At 43.9% G+C, this 16,917-nt stretch overlaps 1 protein-coding gene across 4 annotated transcripts in view; it reads right to left on the reverse strand.

Annotated features, from left to right (window-relative positions):
• The window catches only part of SLC7A8 (solute carrier family 7 member 8), a 58,223-nt gene that overhangs the window by 29,464 nt on the left and 11,842 nt on the right, over positions 1-16,917 (reverse strand). For 3 of the 4 annotated variants that reach the window (XM_027110817.1, XM_027110816.1, XM_027110818.1), the window contains 2 exons: positions 6,528-6,732; positions 5,320-5,471 (listed from right to left, as the gene is read on the reverse strand). In XM_027110817.1, coding sequence (XP_026966618.1) covers positions 5,320-5,471; positions 6,528-6,732 — 357 coding nt within the window. Of the gene's footprint in view, positions 1-3,330; positions 3,468-5,319; positions 5,472-6,527; positions 6,733-16,917 lie in introns of those variants that run through there. The other variant, XM_027110819.1, reaches the window with a different exon arrangement.

Below are 16,917 nucleotides of genomic sequence, written 5' to 3' on the forward strand. Positions count from 1 at the left end.
AAAAAAAAAAAAAAAAAAAAAAAAAAAAAGTTCAATCTGGCAATTCCTTATGAACAGTTCCAGCAAAGCATATTTTAAAAGGCCTGGACTTATGTAAATAATCAGGCCAAGTTTAATACAATTAAATTTATTTTACAAACAAATGAGTCTTAATTTGGCCATCTTTGGTAAAGATAAAGGTGATTTTAGAGAGAGAGAAAAAATTATGTTTCAATAGAAACTATAATACACGCTTATGGATATTAGATTCTAATTCTGTTAATCATCTTTGAGGTTTTGTTTTTCTACCTGTAAACTGGACTGGACCCTGAATTCTTCTAGTTTCCTCAAATATTTGGCTACAGCTCTCCAAGCCTACATTTTCAATTTTTCTCTCACTTTTGACTTGAAATTATTGAGAACTAAAGCTGTCCTTTTCTTGAAGTCCTACAAACTGTAACTGAACAACCTGATATAAACTTAAGCAAGATCAGCACAATAACCCACGTTTAGACAATCTTTGTGCCTATTGCTTTGTAAGCCACTCAGGAAGTTTACCTGAACACCAGATGACATCACAAGAGATTTCAAACCACAAAAGATGCTTTGAGCCTAACATCTAGAAATCTCAGCTGGCAACTCTCAGGACTCAGACACTGGGTTTATAATTTGCTTCACCCATTAACCTCTATTTTTCTTTGTCTCCACAGAAATGCCTCTTATTAAATACCTGGTTGCTTATACCCTGTGGGCCTAACTTTCAGTGCCCACCTGCATCACCACCTCCTGAAATGAGTAACTGAAGTGACCTATTGTCAGGACGAAGAGACTCGTTCGACGAGATATAAAGCAATCTATCAACTCAACTTTTTGACTGTGACAATGCTAGAAGAAGTTTCGAAGGCAAGACTGGAGGGGACCAAGATGTGCCTCCCCAAAATGTCTCTGGCATGCAGATTAGGTCAAGTTGAAAACAATCGAGGCCCAAAAGACTCAGGAAGAAATTTTGCCCCTCCCCTCAGCTGCCTAAAAAGAATTTAGATAGAGGACCTGTTCCTGGAGTAGTGCTATCACCAGAGATATCGGCAAAATGTGGGCTGGGTGGTGGGGAGATTAAAGATTAGAGTCCACTCTCTGTCCCATTGTCTCCACAGGGCTCAGCAAACAGTTTTTACCAAACATTTGCTTTTCATTTGCATGTCAATTACCTTCCTCCCTTCGAAGTCCCAACATTCTCTTTTGTCTTTAGCTGAAGGTGGTATTTAAGGTGAGGGTTTTGACTATTTTGGCGAGTTACTCAGTTTTTCTGGGTCTCTTCTAGGTATAGTTGTTATTAAACTTTTGTTTGATTTTTTCTTGTTAATCTGTCTCACGTCAATTTAATTCTTAGACCAGCCAGAAGAACCTAGAAGGGTAGAGAAAAATTTCTTCCTTCTCAACAATACGTACGAGGCTGATGAGACACGCACAGCACTCTTTGGGGACCAGGGGAGGGCAAGAAGACAACACTGTCCAGGTACCTGTGGTGATAGGCTTAGGGCATGGGAATGAGATGTTTGGGCCTCGAGAATATGAAACCTCAAAGGAAAATGAACTGAGAGTAAGGGATTTAGAAGTTAGGAAGGACTGCTGAACTCTCTGATGTCAAGGGATTAATTTGTAAGAGATCTGCAAAACAACACACACAGGTATCTACCAAATCATCATGCATCATACACCTGGAAATTTCCTGAAGAGGAACTGCAAAGCAACTCAGGGTTAAAAGCAATACCTACAGTGAAATCCTTAACCTTCCAAATCACTCAAGGAAGGAGGAGAAATCTGAAGCCCTGGAAAACTAGCCTCTCCAGAATCATAGCAGAGAGATAGAAAACAAGATAAGAAGCATTTTTTTTTTTTTTTTTTGCTTGTGAAATGCATGCAGGGTACTCCTTTCTCCTCAGGGCAAGAAAGGAGAAGGAGCTTCTTTTGTACAAGGCATTCTGGAAGAGGGAAGATTCTTCCAGAATGAGAAGAAAAGATTCTAATTCAGATGCTGGATGTGACCCCAGCCCCCAAAGAGAGGAAGGAGGTCGGGAGCTGCCCGAGTGAAAGGTGGCCCAGTCCCCAAGAGAGGGGGGACAAACAGAAGGAAAACCCATAGTTAGGGAGCAGGATATACAAATGGGGGACCCCAGAACACCTGGCACTCCTTCTGTGTCACTGGGACCACTTTGTTTATAACTAGAAACTCAGGTAGTAGCCACAAGACGTGGCTAAAGGATAAAAGTGCAAGCTGCAGAAATAACTTGTCAAAATGTACGTCTAAATACCCAGATGTGTGCGCTGAGAGATGCCTTTTACTTAGAATTATTAGGATACCTATCCACTGTTACAAGGGCTCCTGGGCAGGGGAGAGGGGTAAAGATAAGAGGAAGCTTTCCTGGTCAACTGTCTTTATATATTACTTGACTCTTACTTAGAGAATATAGTCACTTACTTATGAAATAAGAAAGGAAGGAAGGAAGGAAGGAAGGGAGGGAGGGAGGGAGAGAGGAAGGGAGGGGGAGGGGGGAGAGAGAGAGAGAGAGAGAAAGAAAAGAGAAATACCCAAGCAAATCACAAAAGGAAGGTACCAAAACCAAGTTCTAATCCCTCTCATTCCCCTGCTTCCTAACTCCCTCCTCCCACTAACATACTTGCTCTGGAGAAGGGAGAAAGGCTTTTCATTTAATTAAAATATAAAAGACTTTCTTTTTTTACCGCCTGGTGGCTAGGGATATTTTGCTGACTCAGCAGTGAATAATCAGCTTTGACCTAAATAATAGAATAACTCAAAGTGGCAGCTGCAGTTGCATAAGCTGGAGCCAAATCTGCAGTTCCTTCTCTCTCGCTCTCCTCCCCGCTTCACTCCCTTCAGGCTATGAGAAGGCAAGCCAGTTACAGCAGGTTCTTTCTGCCTCTCCACCCGCATCCGGACATTCCCACCATCACTTCTCATCTGATCTTTTCCAAAACTCTAGAGGGTCTTTGCGCAAGGAGTCACCTACCTAGGCTTGGCGGGTTTGGGGAATGCAAAGGAAGCCGTGGGGTCTTGCCCGGGGAACTCTCCCCTGTGGCCTGGTTTCTCTCCTAGGGGAGGACTGAACAGCCTCAGGGTTCTTGATTTATAGCTGGAGGGTGAGGGTGGCCTGTCGTCTGAGATACTTTAGCAGCATCAGCAGGAAAAAGGAAACTGTGTCTGTGGGCATGAGATGCTGAAACAGCAGTGGCCTGCACTCTGTGGTCCCCCTTCCCACCCCCATTAACCTATCTGATGGCAGAAACAGCCACTCCTCCTGCATTCCCATGCCCCCTTCCCCCTCCTCTCACCTCCTGCAGCTCCAGATCCAGCCAGCAAGCAAGGACCAAGTGACTATCCTCGTGACTACCCTCGGTGACTGCACGACAGGATCACGAGGTGCCCAATGCTGTGCTAAGAATACTCTCGTCTTGGGCAATCCTTGCCACGGCATGTACAGCACACGCGAGATCTCAGCCTCATCTCACGAGAGGTGGGCCGGTGACCTGGCCAAGCACTGGCTGCACTTAGAAAGTGGTGCAGAGATGCAGGCTCGGGAAGCCCGGTTCTGGAGCCCACATCCCTCTGCCTCCAGATCCACGAGCAGGCCCAACCGGCACAAGGAGTACGCTCCGAACAAGTATATTGGTTCCACAGTGCCACTTGCCTAGATGATGGGGTCTTATCCCGGGGCTGCACACCACTGCCAATGAGGGCACACACCCCTCAGGTCCCACCCCAGCTCCTGGGTGGGCGAGTGACCCCTCCCTCCCCTTCCCACCAGCAGAACAGAAGGAAGTGTCAAGACCTGGGACAGAGTGTGACCAGGATGGTCACTGCCCTCAGCTAGGTGGATGTGTGTTGGAAGGTGTGGGAAGGCAGGGACTGAGCTGACTCTAGAAGTGGAGCCTCTGAAAAAGTCCAAATATTTACTTTAGAAATTAGTTTTTGGCTAAAAGGTACAACATACCCCAATCCATTGAGATCCCTGATTATCAGAGATTAAGTGTTGAGACTTCCTAGAAATACAGGTTGCCAAACTTCTCCATAAAGCCTCTCTAACCTATTCCAGCTCACAGATCTCTTCCCCTTTTCGGAATTTTTACTGCAATTGAATCCTAACCATGAAATCTGTCTATATGGCTTTTCTGCCTAGTTAGACAGAAAACTCATCAAGGGCGGGGACCATGGACATGCTGCTATTTGTGTTCTCCCAACTCACATCTTTACACTCTCCTCCCAGAGAGTTTTGTTTTTGTTTTTTTCTGTTTTTTTTTTTTGCGGTAGGCGGGCCTCTCACTGTTGTGGCCTCTCCCGTTGCAGAGCACAGGCTCCCGACGCGCAGGCTCAGCAGCCATGGCTCACGGGTCCAGCCGCTCCGTGGCATGTGGGATCTTCCCGGACCGGGGCACGAACCCGTGTCCCCTGCATCGGCAGGCAGACTCTCAACCACTGCGCCACCAGGGAAGCCCTCCCAGAGAGTTTTAAGATGTGAGCTGGCAGGTTGAGAGGCCAGAAAAGTCTTCCCACGAGAGGTAGGGAGTCTCCAGCGTGGTGTGTGCGCTGGAAAGAGAAGGAATCACCTTGGCTAATTCACTTTCCTGGCTCCGTTTCCTTTTCTGCTCTAGGAAAATTGTAAGACTGGCCCAGCTTGCCTTATGGATTTGTTGTGAGGCTCGGGTCAGATGATACAAGTGAAACTACTTTATATGATGTAAAGAACCCTCCCAGTGAAAATTACTGTGCCTGTGAACAGCTATCGATACTTAAGTTTCGGGGCTTCCCTGGTGGCGCAGTGGTTGAGAATCTGCCTGCTAATGCAGGGGACACAGGTTCGAGCCCTGGTCTGGGAAGACCCCACATGCTGCGGAGCAACTGGGCCCGTGAGCCACAATTACTGAGCCTGCGCGTCTGGAGCCTGTGCTCCGCAACAGGAGAGGCCGCAACAGTGAGAGGCCCGCGCACCGTGATGAAGAGTGGTCCCCGCTCGCCGCAACTAGAGAAAGCCCTCGCACAGAAACGAAGACCCAACACAGCAAAAATAAATAAGTAAATTAATAAACTCCTACCCCCAACATCTTCTTAAAAAAAAAACACTTACGTTTCTTCTTTTTTTTTTTTTTAAACACCGGATAATTATTATGTGGAATCCATTTGTGCACAGCATGCAAATTGGAAACTGAAAAGTAACAAGGAAGAAAAAAAAGGTGGGGAGGAAAGAAAGAGGGAGAGGAAGGAGAACCAGAGATGAGGAAGGCTAGAAGACGTCATCCCGGGAGCAAGGCCCAGGTGGCACTTACATAAGCAGATGGCAGCCAGGAGGCGAAGGCCAGACTCTGGGGGGAAGCAGGTGGGGAAGAGCGGCTGCAGCACATAGTTGGAGAAGGTGAGGGCGATGACAGCCTGGTTGGTGGGGTAGATCACCAGCACAGCAATCCATAGCCTCAGGAACCTGGTGGGGGAATGGGACAGCACTTGAGCCAAGACATCAAAAAAGACCCCCGCTCCCATCGCCTGGCAGGGCAGGGATTCAGAAGCCATCAGGGAAGCCCGGGCAAGTCACCGGGCAGTGTTAGGAGAGGCAGGTGGGCTAAAGGGGTGCGGTTCCTTTTTGTTTTCAGGGATGCTAAGGAACCCAGCCACTGCTCAAAGGAGACACCTAGCCCTCTGCAAGGACGGTAAATTGGTTTAACGATGAGCTGTTTCAACTAGTACTGACTCGTCTTGGTGTTCTTTCTCTCTCCCTGCTCCTTTCATCATTTCATCATCTCTTCTCTACCACTCTAGCCCCCAGCATCCACTGGTGGAAAAGAAAATTTGCAACCCCCGAATCTTCACAGTCAGGGCATGCTAAAGGTGTGGCCAGTTAAGCAGATGCCAAGGGGAGGCATCGGCTGGGGGTTTGTCCTCCACGCCCTTGGGCCCCTTGGTGAGGTTTGAGCTCTTCAGTAACAGGGCTGCAAGGGCTGAGGATAGTCAAGATCAGGGTCTGGAATCAGGGATACCGTTATCCTTGGTAACGTGAAAAGTACCCCGTACCTTAGTGGTCACTCTCATTTGTCAGGATAAAAGGGCTTTGTTTTTGTGATGCGCTTTCCCCGCGCATCTCCAGTCAGAGTTGTCACTTAGTTCTACTTGTTCTCACTCATAGAATCTTGCCCACTAAGGTCAACAGAGATTAAGGGAATTCCCTGGCAGTCCAGTGGTTAGGACTCCATGCTTTCACTGCCAAGGGCCCAGGTTCGATCCCTGGTCTGGGAACTAAGATCCCACAAGCTTCATGGCGCAGCAAAAAAAAAGAAAAACAGAAAACAAAAAACCCTAAACAGAGATTAAAACGACAGCCTGGTTCCTCTGCCACTCTCAGGGGCATCAAGGGGACACAGGCTGAACTGGCAACCATGACTTAGTGGCAAAAGAGGAATCCCAAGCTCTAGCGCTCTTCGGCATGCTGGAAAGCCCTGGCCTTGGCTTCTGAGACCGCTCGGTCCCCTGCACATCCTCTTACCCAGCCAGTCCTCCGAAGATGTCCTTGACGTAGGAGTAGTCACCTCCAGATTTGGGGATGGTGACCCCGAGCTCAGCATAGCACAGGGCTCCCACAGCTGTGATGAGGCCTGTTATGATCCACACGATGAGGGCGAGGCCCACGGAGCCGGCATTCTCCAGCACACCTTTGGGTGAGACGAAGATTCCGGAGCCAATGATGTTCCCTGCAAGAGGCACCAAGGGTACCAGGGGAGATGGTACAGTCAGTACAGTTGGCAGGACCAGCACCTGCAGGGGTGCTCTCCCCTTTGATCTGATGCAGTGCCTTGGGGATGCGCTAATCCCCTCCAGGCGGGTGTGTCTAGCAATAATTCTCCTTAGAAGTAGGGGAAAGAGGAGCAGACACTGGACACGTAGAGACCAGGAACTTGGTCGGGTACTTTACATGCATCATTTAATCCTCAGGACAAGCCTATAGAGTCAGATACCATTTCTCCCATTTTACAGAGGAGGAAACTGAGTCTCCGAGATACCAAGTGCGTCGCCGAAGTCCACACAGTATTAAGTGGTGGTGCAGATTGAACTGACTGGGCTGAACATAGTGCAGCCAAGGTGGTGACAAAGGCCTTACTTAAGGCTGGCTGGAAATGGAAGGGCTGGAAAAAATGGGCTGTTCTGAGACCGGCTGCCAGTAAGAAAACTTTAAAAATGAGCTGAAGGGTAATGCCTTTGGACAGATTGTGGTCATACCCTGTGTCTGGGGTCTTCACGACCCACGAGTATGGACAGCACTCCTGGAGGCTGGCCTCTACCCCAGACACACGGCCCCATCCTTGGTGCGGAGCATGAAACAGCCCTATCAGAACAGCCCTGGTAGTTTGGAAGTGGTTTGTCGGGGTGCAATATGTGCAAAGCCTCAGCTCCATATTCTTCTAAAGGTCTCTCCCCTCCATTGTCCCATGTGCCCCTCACAACCACCTCATGGAATCAGGAGGAGGAGGAAGTACAGGCATTTCTCTCTCTTTTACAAACACAGAGACTAAGACACAGAGGGGTTAAGTGGCTTTCTCCAAATTCCACAGCTACTGGTAGGTAAAACTGGATCTAGAAGTCGGTCTCCTGTTGCTTAATCCAAGGGCTCTTTCCACTAATCCACTTCTGTTCTGTGTGCAAGGGGATGGTCTGCTCCTGAGAGGTGACGCTGGCCCCAGGGACTGAATGTTGGCTACTAGGATGTGTGTGTCGGGCGGGGGAGGAGCAGAAGTGTGGAGGCAGCTCCTGACATGTTCCTTCCTAAGCTTTCCTTTGTTCACTTCTTCTGAGTCCAGGGATAGGTGTTTTGAAAGCTCCCTCTTCGTGCCCCACCCTGCCAAACTAATGAGGGCCTGGGGGAAGAAGCAGAGACTAAATAGATCCAGGTCAAAATACAGAGCTGGGGGCCAGCTGAGGCCAGTTGGATTTGACAGTGTTCTGAGAACACCTCAAACTCCCACCATCTCTCTTTAGTGGTTTGGGGACCTCCCTGGCAGTCCAGTGGTTAGGACTCTGAGCTTCCACTGCAGGGGGCTCGGGTTCGATCCCTGGTCAGGGAACTAAGATCCTGCATGCTGCATGGCATGGCCAAAAAAAAAGAATGCCCTCTCTCCAGTGGTTTGGAACAAGTTCTGGGCTGAGTAAGATGCAGAGTATACGATTTTATGCTCGAATTTCAAAAACTGACTTTCGGATCTCAACTACAACTCAACCTCAATCCAGTCCTGAAACTTTCACTTCTAAACCAAAATTCAGTCAAAGGGGAAGAGAAGAGAATATTCACATCCTAAAAGCAGTAATATTTCATTCTTTCGGGACGTAGAATATGCTGCCCCTTTTCAAACTAAAAAATTGCTGCGTGAGATGAGTAATGAGAGAGGGAAGGGCCCAGGAGGATCAAAAGAACAGCCAAGCGGTGAGACTGAAGTACAAAATTGGAGGGCCTGGGGCTACAGCTAGATTCCGATGGGAAGGAGGCACATTTATGTCTCCAACAGGCCTTCTTTCCCCTAGTGCTAACTCTATCCCAATAGAACAGGGCTGCATATAGAAGTGAAGCTAAAAGAAACAATCCTTCACGTTCAAGTTTGTGATCTAAACATCAGGCAAAGAGAGACAGAAAAATGAGATCCCAGGTGCCACCAGTTCTTAAAGACTTTTCCTTTTTTTGGTATTTTTATTTAAAGTCCTAGGCTTGGAATGAGAGGACACTTTTCAGCCCTCCTCTGTCCTCAACCTGTCCCCATGTGTGCTGTGCATGGATGTTGGGTCAGTGGGGACTAAAAGGGCCTCCTGGTAGCATCCCAGGACTCAGGACACAGTCACCCTGTCAACGGACCCTTCATCTGCCACACTAAACGTGAGATGGGATTGCTGATAGTGCTGAAAGGTAATAGTAAACTCCTTGCCTGGCAGGAATTTATCAGAAGAGTCATCTGTAGGGCATTTTAAAGCCAAACGAGAAGAGGGCAATAGAAGCTTATAAAACTAGCTCAAGGGGTTAGAAAAACAATCAATATGGGAGAAAAACAAGGTTCTGGCTTTGGTCTTTAAGGTGCCGAAAGGGTGGTGGGGAGATAGCTAGGCAGTTCTCAGAACCAGGAATGGCTGCTGCCACAGGGAAAAGGGCGGTGAATGTACTGAAAAGATTCCATCTTCTCAGGAATGAGGAGTGTCAAAGTTCCACTAAGGTTCTTAGAAAATACCGCAGTGGAGACGAGTGAGCACTTCGGTTCTCCTGCTTTCGTTCTGACATTTCCACAGTATGTGCCCCTCCCTATCACCCCAGGTGGAGGGTGGGAGGTGCAAGACCAACAGCCCTTTTCGAGGGTCTGACTACTTCCTGTCTCCACTGATTCTTGGATAACGTGTCCTTCCATGGAGCTGCCGTAGTAGATGGTGAGGGCTGGCACTGGGACAAGAGTTCTCGTTTTATAAAACTTGAGCTCTCCCCATCAACAATCTTCATTTTGACCAATTAAAATGACAAAGATAAAAGTGGGAAAAAAAATTGAATTATGCTAACCAAAACTGAGCACTACGGGATGGGAAGGAGAGGAATGCCTTGCCCTGATTCTAGGAAGCCGCTACCTAGAAAACCAGAATCAGATGTCTCCTCCCCCTTAGCAGCCTCTAGAATTTCTACAGGGGGAGGAATGTCACTCAGAGCACAGCTATGTACTGGAGCCCAAAGAATATTCACATTACATTTACTTAAAAGTGATTCTTGGACTCCCCTGGTGGCGCAGTGGTTAAGAACCCTCCTGCCAATGCAGGGGACAGGGGATCGAGCCCTGGTCTGGGAAGATCCCACATGCTGCGGAGCAACTAAGCTTGTGTACCACAACTACTGAGCCCCCATGCCACAACTACTGAAGCCCATGCACCTAGAGCCCATGCTCCGCAATAAGAGAAGCTACTGCAGTGAGAAGCCCACGCACCACAACAAAGAGTAGTCCCTGCTCACCTCAACTAGAGAAAGCCCGTGTGTAGCAACAAAGAGCCAACACAGCCAAAAATAAATAAATAAACAAACAAACAAATAAATAAATTAGACTACAATTCTGCAGCCTGTGGAAGGAAAACCACATTCACAGAAAGACAGACAAAATGAAAAGGGAGAGGATTTTGTACCAGATGAAGGAACAAGATAAAACCCCAGAAAAACAACTAAATGAAGTGGAGATAGGCAACCTTCCAGAAAAAGAATTCAGAATAATGATAGTGAAGATGATCCAGGACCTCAGAAAAAGAACAGAGGCAAAGATTGAGAAGACGCAAGATATGCTTAACAAAGACCTGGAAAAATTAAAGAACAAACACCTAGAAGAATTAAATAACAAACAAACAGACATGAACAATACAATAACTGAAATGAAAAATACACTAGAAGGAATCAATAGCAGAATAACTGAGGCAGAAGAACGGATAAGTGACCTGGAAGACAGAATGGTGGAATTCACGCCATGGAACAGAATAAAGAAAAAAGAATGAAAAGAAATGAAGACAGCCTAAGAGACCTCTGGGACAATATTAAACACAACAACATTCACATTATAGGGGTCCCAGAAGGAGAAGAGAGAGAGAAAGGACCCAGGGAAATATTTGAAGAGATTATAGTCGAAAACTTCCCTAACATGGGAAGGGAAATAGCCACCCAAGTCCAGGAAGTGCAGAGAATCCCAGGCAGGATAAACCCAAGGAGAAACATGCCGAGACACATAGTAATCAAACTGACAAAGATTAAAGACAAAGAAAAATTACTGAAAGCAACAAGGGAAAAATGACAAATAACATACAAGGGAACTGCCATAAGGTTAACAGCTGATTTCTCAGCAGAAACTCTATAAGAAAGAAGGGAGTGGCACAATATATTTAAAGTGATGAAAGGGAAGAACCTACAACCAAGATTACTCTACCCGACAAGGATCTCTTTCAGATTCGATGGAGAAATCAAAAGCTTTACAGACAAGCAAAAGCCAGAGAATTCAGCACTGCCAGACCAGCTCTATAACAAATGCTAAAGGAACTTCTCTAAGTGGGAAACACAAGAGAAGAAAAGGACCTACAGAAACAAACCCATAACAATTAAGAAAATGGTAATAGGAACATACATATCGATAATTACCTAAAACGTGAATGGATTAAATGCTCCAACCAAAAGACACAGGCTTGCTGAATGGATACAGAAACAAGACCCATAGTCTCTACAAGAGACCCACTTCAGACCTAGGGACACATACAGACTGAAAGTGAGGGAATGGAAAAAGATATTCCATGCAAATGGAAGTGAAAAGAAAGCTGGAGTAGTAATACTCATATCAGATAAAATAGACTTTAAAATAAAGAATGTTACAAGAGACAAGGAAGGACACTACATAATGATCAAGGGATCAATCCAAGAAGAAGATATAACAATTATAAATATATACGTACCCAACATAGGAGCACCTCAATACATAAGGCAAATGCTAACAGCTATAAAAGAGGAAATCGAGAGTAACACAATAATAGTGGGGGACTTTAACACCTCACTTACACCAATGGACAGATCATCCAGACAGAAAATTAATAAGGAAACACAAGCTTTAAATGACACAATAGACCAGATAGATTTAATTGATATTTATAGGACATTCCATCCAAAAACAGCAGATTATACTTTCTTCTCAAGTGCACATGGAACATTCTCCAGGATAGATCACATCTTGGGTCACAAATCAAGCCTCAGTAAATTTAAGAAAACTGAAATCATATCGAGCATCTTTCCTGACCACAACGCTATGAGATTAGAAATCAATTACAGGGAAAAAAACGTAAAAAACACAAACACATGGAGGCTAAATAATACATTACTAAATAACCAAGAGATCACTGAAGAAATCAAAGAGGAAATCAAAAAATACCTAGAGACAAATGACAATGAAAATACGATGATCCAAAACCTATGGGATGCAGCAAAAGCAGTTCTAAGAGGGAAGTTTATAGCAATACAAGCCTACCTCAAGAAACAAGAAAAATCTCAGATAAACAATCTAAACTTACACCTAAAAGAAGCAGAGATAGAAGAACAAAGCCCAAAGTTAGTAGAAGGAAAGAAATCATACAGATCAGAGAAGAAATAAATGAAACAAAGAAAACAATAGCAAAGATCAATAAAACTAAAAGCTGGTTCTTTGAGAAGATAAATAAAATTGATAAACCTTTAGCCAGACTCATCAAGAAAAAGGGGGAGAGGACACAAATCAATAAAATTAGAAATGAAAAAGGAGAAGTTACAACAGACATTTCAGGAATACAAAACATCCTAAGAGACTACTACAAGCAACGCTATGCCAATAAAATGGACAACCTGGAAGAAATGCACAAATTCTTAGAAAGGTATAACCTTCCACGACTGAACCAGGAAGAAATAGAAAATATGAACAGACTAATCACAAGTAATGAAATTGAAACTGTGATTAAAAATCTTCCAACAAACAAAAGTCCAGGAACAGATGGCTTCACAGGGGAATTCTCTCAAACATTTAGAGAAAAGCTAACACCCATCCTTCTCAAACTCTTCCAAAAAATTGCAGAGGAGACTTCCTTGGTGGCACAGTGGTTAAAAATCTGCCTGCCAATGCAGGGGACATGGGTTCGAGCCTTGGTCCGGGAAGATCCCACATGCCATGGAGCAACTAAGCCCGTGTGCCACAACTGCCGAGCCTGTGCTCTAGAGCCCGCGAGCCACAAGTACTGAAGCCCGTGTGCCTAGAGCCCATGCACTGCAACAAGAGAAGCCACCACAATGAGAAGCCCACTCACCACAACGAAGAATAGCCCCTGCTCACTGCAACTAGAGAAAGCGTGCACGCAGCAATGAAGACCCAATGCAGCCAAATTAAAAAAAAAAAAAAAATTGCAGAGGAAGGAACACTCCCAAACTCATTCTATGAGGCCACCATCACCCTCATACAAAAACCAGACAAAGATAGTACAAAAAAAGAAAATTACAGACCCATATCACTGATGAACATAGATGCAAAAATCCTCAAAAAAATACTAGCAAACAGAATCCAACAACAAATTAAAGGATCATACACCACCATCAAGTGGGATTTATCCCAGGGATGCAAGGATTCTTCAATATACGCAAATCAATCAATGTGATACACCATATTAATAAATTGAAGAATAAAAACCTTATGATCATCTCAATAGATGCAGAAAAAGTGTTTGACAAAATTCAACACCCATTTATGACAAAAACTCTCCAGAAAGTGGGCATAGAGGGAACCTACCTCAACATAATAAAGGCCACATATGACAAACCCACAGCAAACATTGTTCTCAATGGTGAAAAACTGAAAGCATTTCCTCTAACATCAGGAACACAACAAGGATGTCCACTCTCGCCAGTATTATTCAACACAGTTTTGGAAGTCCTAGCCATGGCAATCAGAGAAGAAAGAGAGGAATACAAATTGGAAAAGAAGAAGTAAAACTGTCACTATTTGCAGATGACATGACACTACACATAGAGAATCCTAAAGATGCCACCAGAAAACTACCAGAGCTAATCAATGAATTTGGTAAAGTTGCAGGATACAAAATTAATGCACAGAAATCTCTTGCATTCCTACACACTAACAACAAAAGATCAGAAAGAGAAATTAATGAAACAATCCCATTCACCATTGCAACAAAAAGAATAAAATACCTAGGAATAAACCTACCTAAGGAGGTAAAAGACCTGTACTCAGAAAACTATAAGACACTGATGAAGGAAATCAAAGATGACACAAACAGATGGAGAGATATACCATGTTCTTGGATTGGAAGAATCAATATTGTGAAAATGACTATACTACCCAAAGCAATCTACAGATTCAATGCAATCCCTATCAAATTACCACTGGCATTTTTTACAGAACTAGAACAAAAAATCTTAAAATTTGTATGGAGACACAAAAGACCCCGAATAGCCAAAGCAGTCTTGAGAGAAAAAAAACAGAGCTGGAGGAACCAGACTCCCTGACTTCGGACTATACTACCAAGCTACAGTAATCAAGACAATATGGTACTGGCACAAAAACAGAAATATAGATCAATGGAACAGGATAGAAAGCCCAGAGATAACCCCACGCACCTACAGTCAACTAATCTATGAGAAAGGAGGCAAGGATATATAATGGAGAAAAGACAGTGTCTTCAATAAGTGGTGCTGGGAAAACTGGACAGGTACATGTAAAAGAATGAAATCAGAACACTCCCTAACACCATACACAAAAATAAACTCAAAATGGATTAGAGACCTAAATGTAAGACCAGACACTACAAAACCCTTAGAGGAAAACATAGGAAGAACACTCTTTGACATAAATCACAGCAAGATTTTTTTTGATTCACCTTCTAGAGTAATGGAAATAAAAACAAACAAAAAAAATGGGACCTAATGAAACTTAAAAGCTTTTGCAAAGCAAAGGAAACTACAAACAAGACAAAAGGACAACCCTCAGAATGGGAGAAAATATTTGCTAACGAATCAATGGACAAAGGATTAATCTCCAAAATATATAAACAGCTCATGCAGTTCAATATCAAAAAAACAAACAACCCAATCCAAAAATGGGCAGAAGACCTAAATAGACATTTCTCCAAAGAAGACATACAGATGGCCAAGAGGCACATAAAAATCTTCTCAACATCACTAATTATCAGAGAAATGCAAATCAAAACTACAATGAGGTATCACCTCACACCAGTTAGAATGGGCATCATCAGAAAATCTACAAACAACAAATGCTGATGAGGGTGTGGAGAAAAGGGAACTCTCTTGCACTGTTGGTGGGAATGTAAATTGATACAGCCACTATGGAGAACAGTATGGAGGTTCATTAAAAAACGAAAATTAGAATTACCATATGACCCAGCAATCCCACTACTGGGCATATACCCAGAGAAAACCATAATTCAAAAAGACACATGTGTCATGAAGAACCTAGGGGTAAGACGGGAATAAAGACACAGACCTATTAGAGAATGGATTTGAGGATATGGGGAGGGGGAAGGGTAAGCTGTGACAAAGCGAGAGACAGGCATCGGCATATATGCACTACCAAACGTAAAATAGATAGCTAGTGGGAAGCAGCCGCATAGCACAGGGAGATCACCTCGGTGGTTTGTGACCACCTAGAGGGGTGGGATAGGGAGGGTGGGAGGGAGGGAGACGCAAGAGAGAAGAGATATGGGAACATATGTATATGTATATGTATAACTGATTCACTGTCTTATAAAGCAGAAACTAACACACCATTGTAAAGCAATTATACTCCAATAAAGATGTTAAAAATATATATATTATTTGACCAAATTGCAGGCAAATGCAAAAAAAAAAAAAAAAAATACACATGCACCCTAATGTCCATTGCAGCACTATTTACCATAGCCAGGTCATGGAAGCAACCTAAATGCCCATCGACAGACAAATGGATAAAGAAGATGTGGTATATATATATACAATGGAATATTAGCCATAGAAAGGAACAAAATTGGGTCATTTGGGGGCTTCCCTGGTGGCGCAGTGGTTGAGAATCTGCCTGCTAATGCAGGGGACACGGGTTTGAGCCCTGGTCTGGGAAGATCCCACATGCTGCGGAGCAACTAGGCCCGTGAGCCACAACTACTGAGCCTGCGTGTCTGGAGCCTGTGCTCCACAACAAGAGAGGCCGTGATAGTGACAGGCCCGCGCACCGCGATGAAGAGTGGCCCCCGCTTGCCACAACTAGAGAAAGCCCTTGCACAGAAATGAAGACCCAACACGGCAAAAATAAATTAATTAATTGATAAACTCCTACCCCCAACATCTAAAAAAAAAAAAAAATTGGGTCATTTGTAGAGACGTGGATGGATCTAGAGACTGTCATACAGAGTGAAGTAAGTCAGAAAGAGAAAAACAAATATCGTATATTAATGCATATATGTGGAACCTAGAAAAATGGTACAGATGAACCGGTTTGCAGGGCAGAAATAGAGACACAGATGTAGAGAACAAACGTATGGACACCAAGCGGGGAAAATGGGGGGGGCGGTGGGTGGAGTGGTGGGATGAATTGGGAGATTGGGGTTGACATATATACACTAATATGTATAAAATAGATAACTAATAAGAACCTGCTGTATAAAAAATAAATAAAATTAAATTAATAAAAAAATAAATAAAAATAAAATTTTAAAAAGTGATGCCTATTATATACAATCTTTAGTGTAATTATTTGATTAATATATATCTACCCCACTAAGACTGCAAGCTCTGTGAAAGCAGAAACTGTATTGCTTACCTGTGAAATGTCACATAGTAAACACTCTATAAATATTTACCAAATAAATGATGTCTGATGTCAATCTAGAACTGATCTCCACAGAGCAATTTAATATACCTGTTTATCTGGAGCCTCCAAAAGCTTTGAAATATGTCAAGTGTCTACTGTAGGCAAATGAGTAAAGCAACCTACTCATTTCACTGCTGAGTAGACTGGCTACTATTACCATCTCTAATTTATGGGGAAAGAAAGTGGGGCAACTATTATTCTCATTTTTCCAAATGGAGAAAATGAGGGAGATATTATTATTCCTATTTTACAGATGAAGAAACTGAGACCCAGAGAGGTTAGTTATTTGCCTAAATCACAGGGTAAGTTAGTAGTAACTGGATTAGAACCTAAATCTTCTGTCACAGCCTTAAGCTTTTCCCTGAAAATTGTCTATTTTACATGCTCCACCCTATAGTCAATGAGAATGGTTCACAGAAGATGCTTATTAAAGAACTGGAACACAGATCTGATTCTTTCCTTCTATTGCAATACCACGTTCAATGATGATTTACAAAATGTTCA

The sequence above is a fragment of the Aethalodelphis obliquidens genome, unplaced genomic scaffold, assembly GCF_003676395.1.
Source record: "Aethalodelphis obliquidens isolate GAN/ISIS:26980383/991018 unplaced genomic scaffold, ASM367639v1 scaffold10, whole genome shotgun sequence".
In the NCBI taxonomy this organism is placed as follows: Eukaryota; Metazoa; Chordata; class Mammalia; order Artiodactyla; family Delphinidae; genus Aethalodelphis; species Aethalodelphis obliquidens.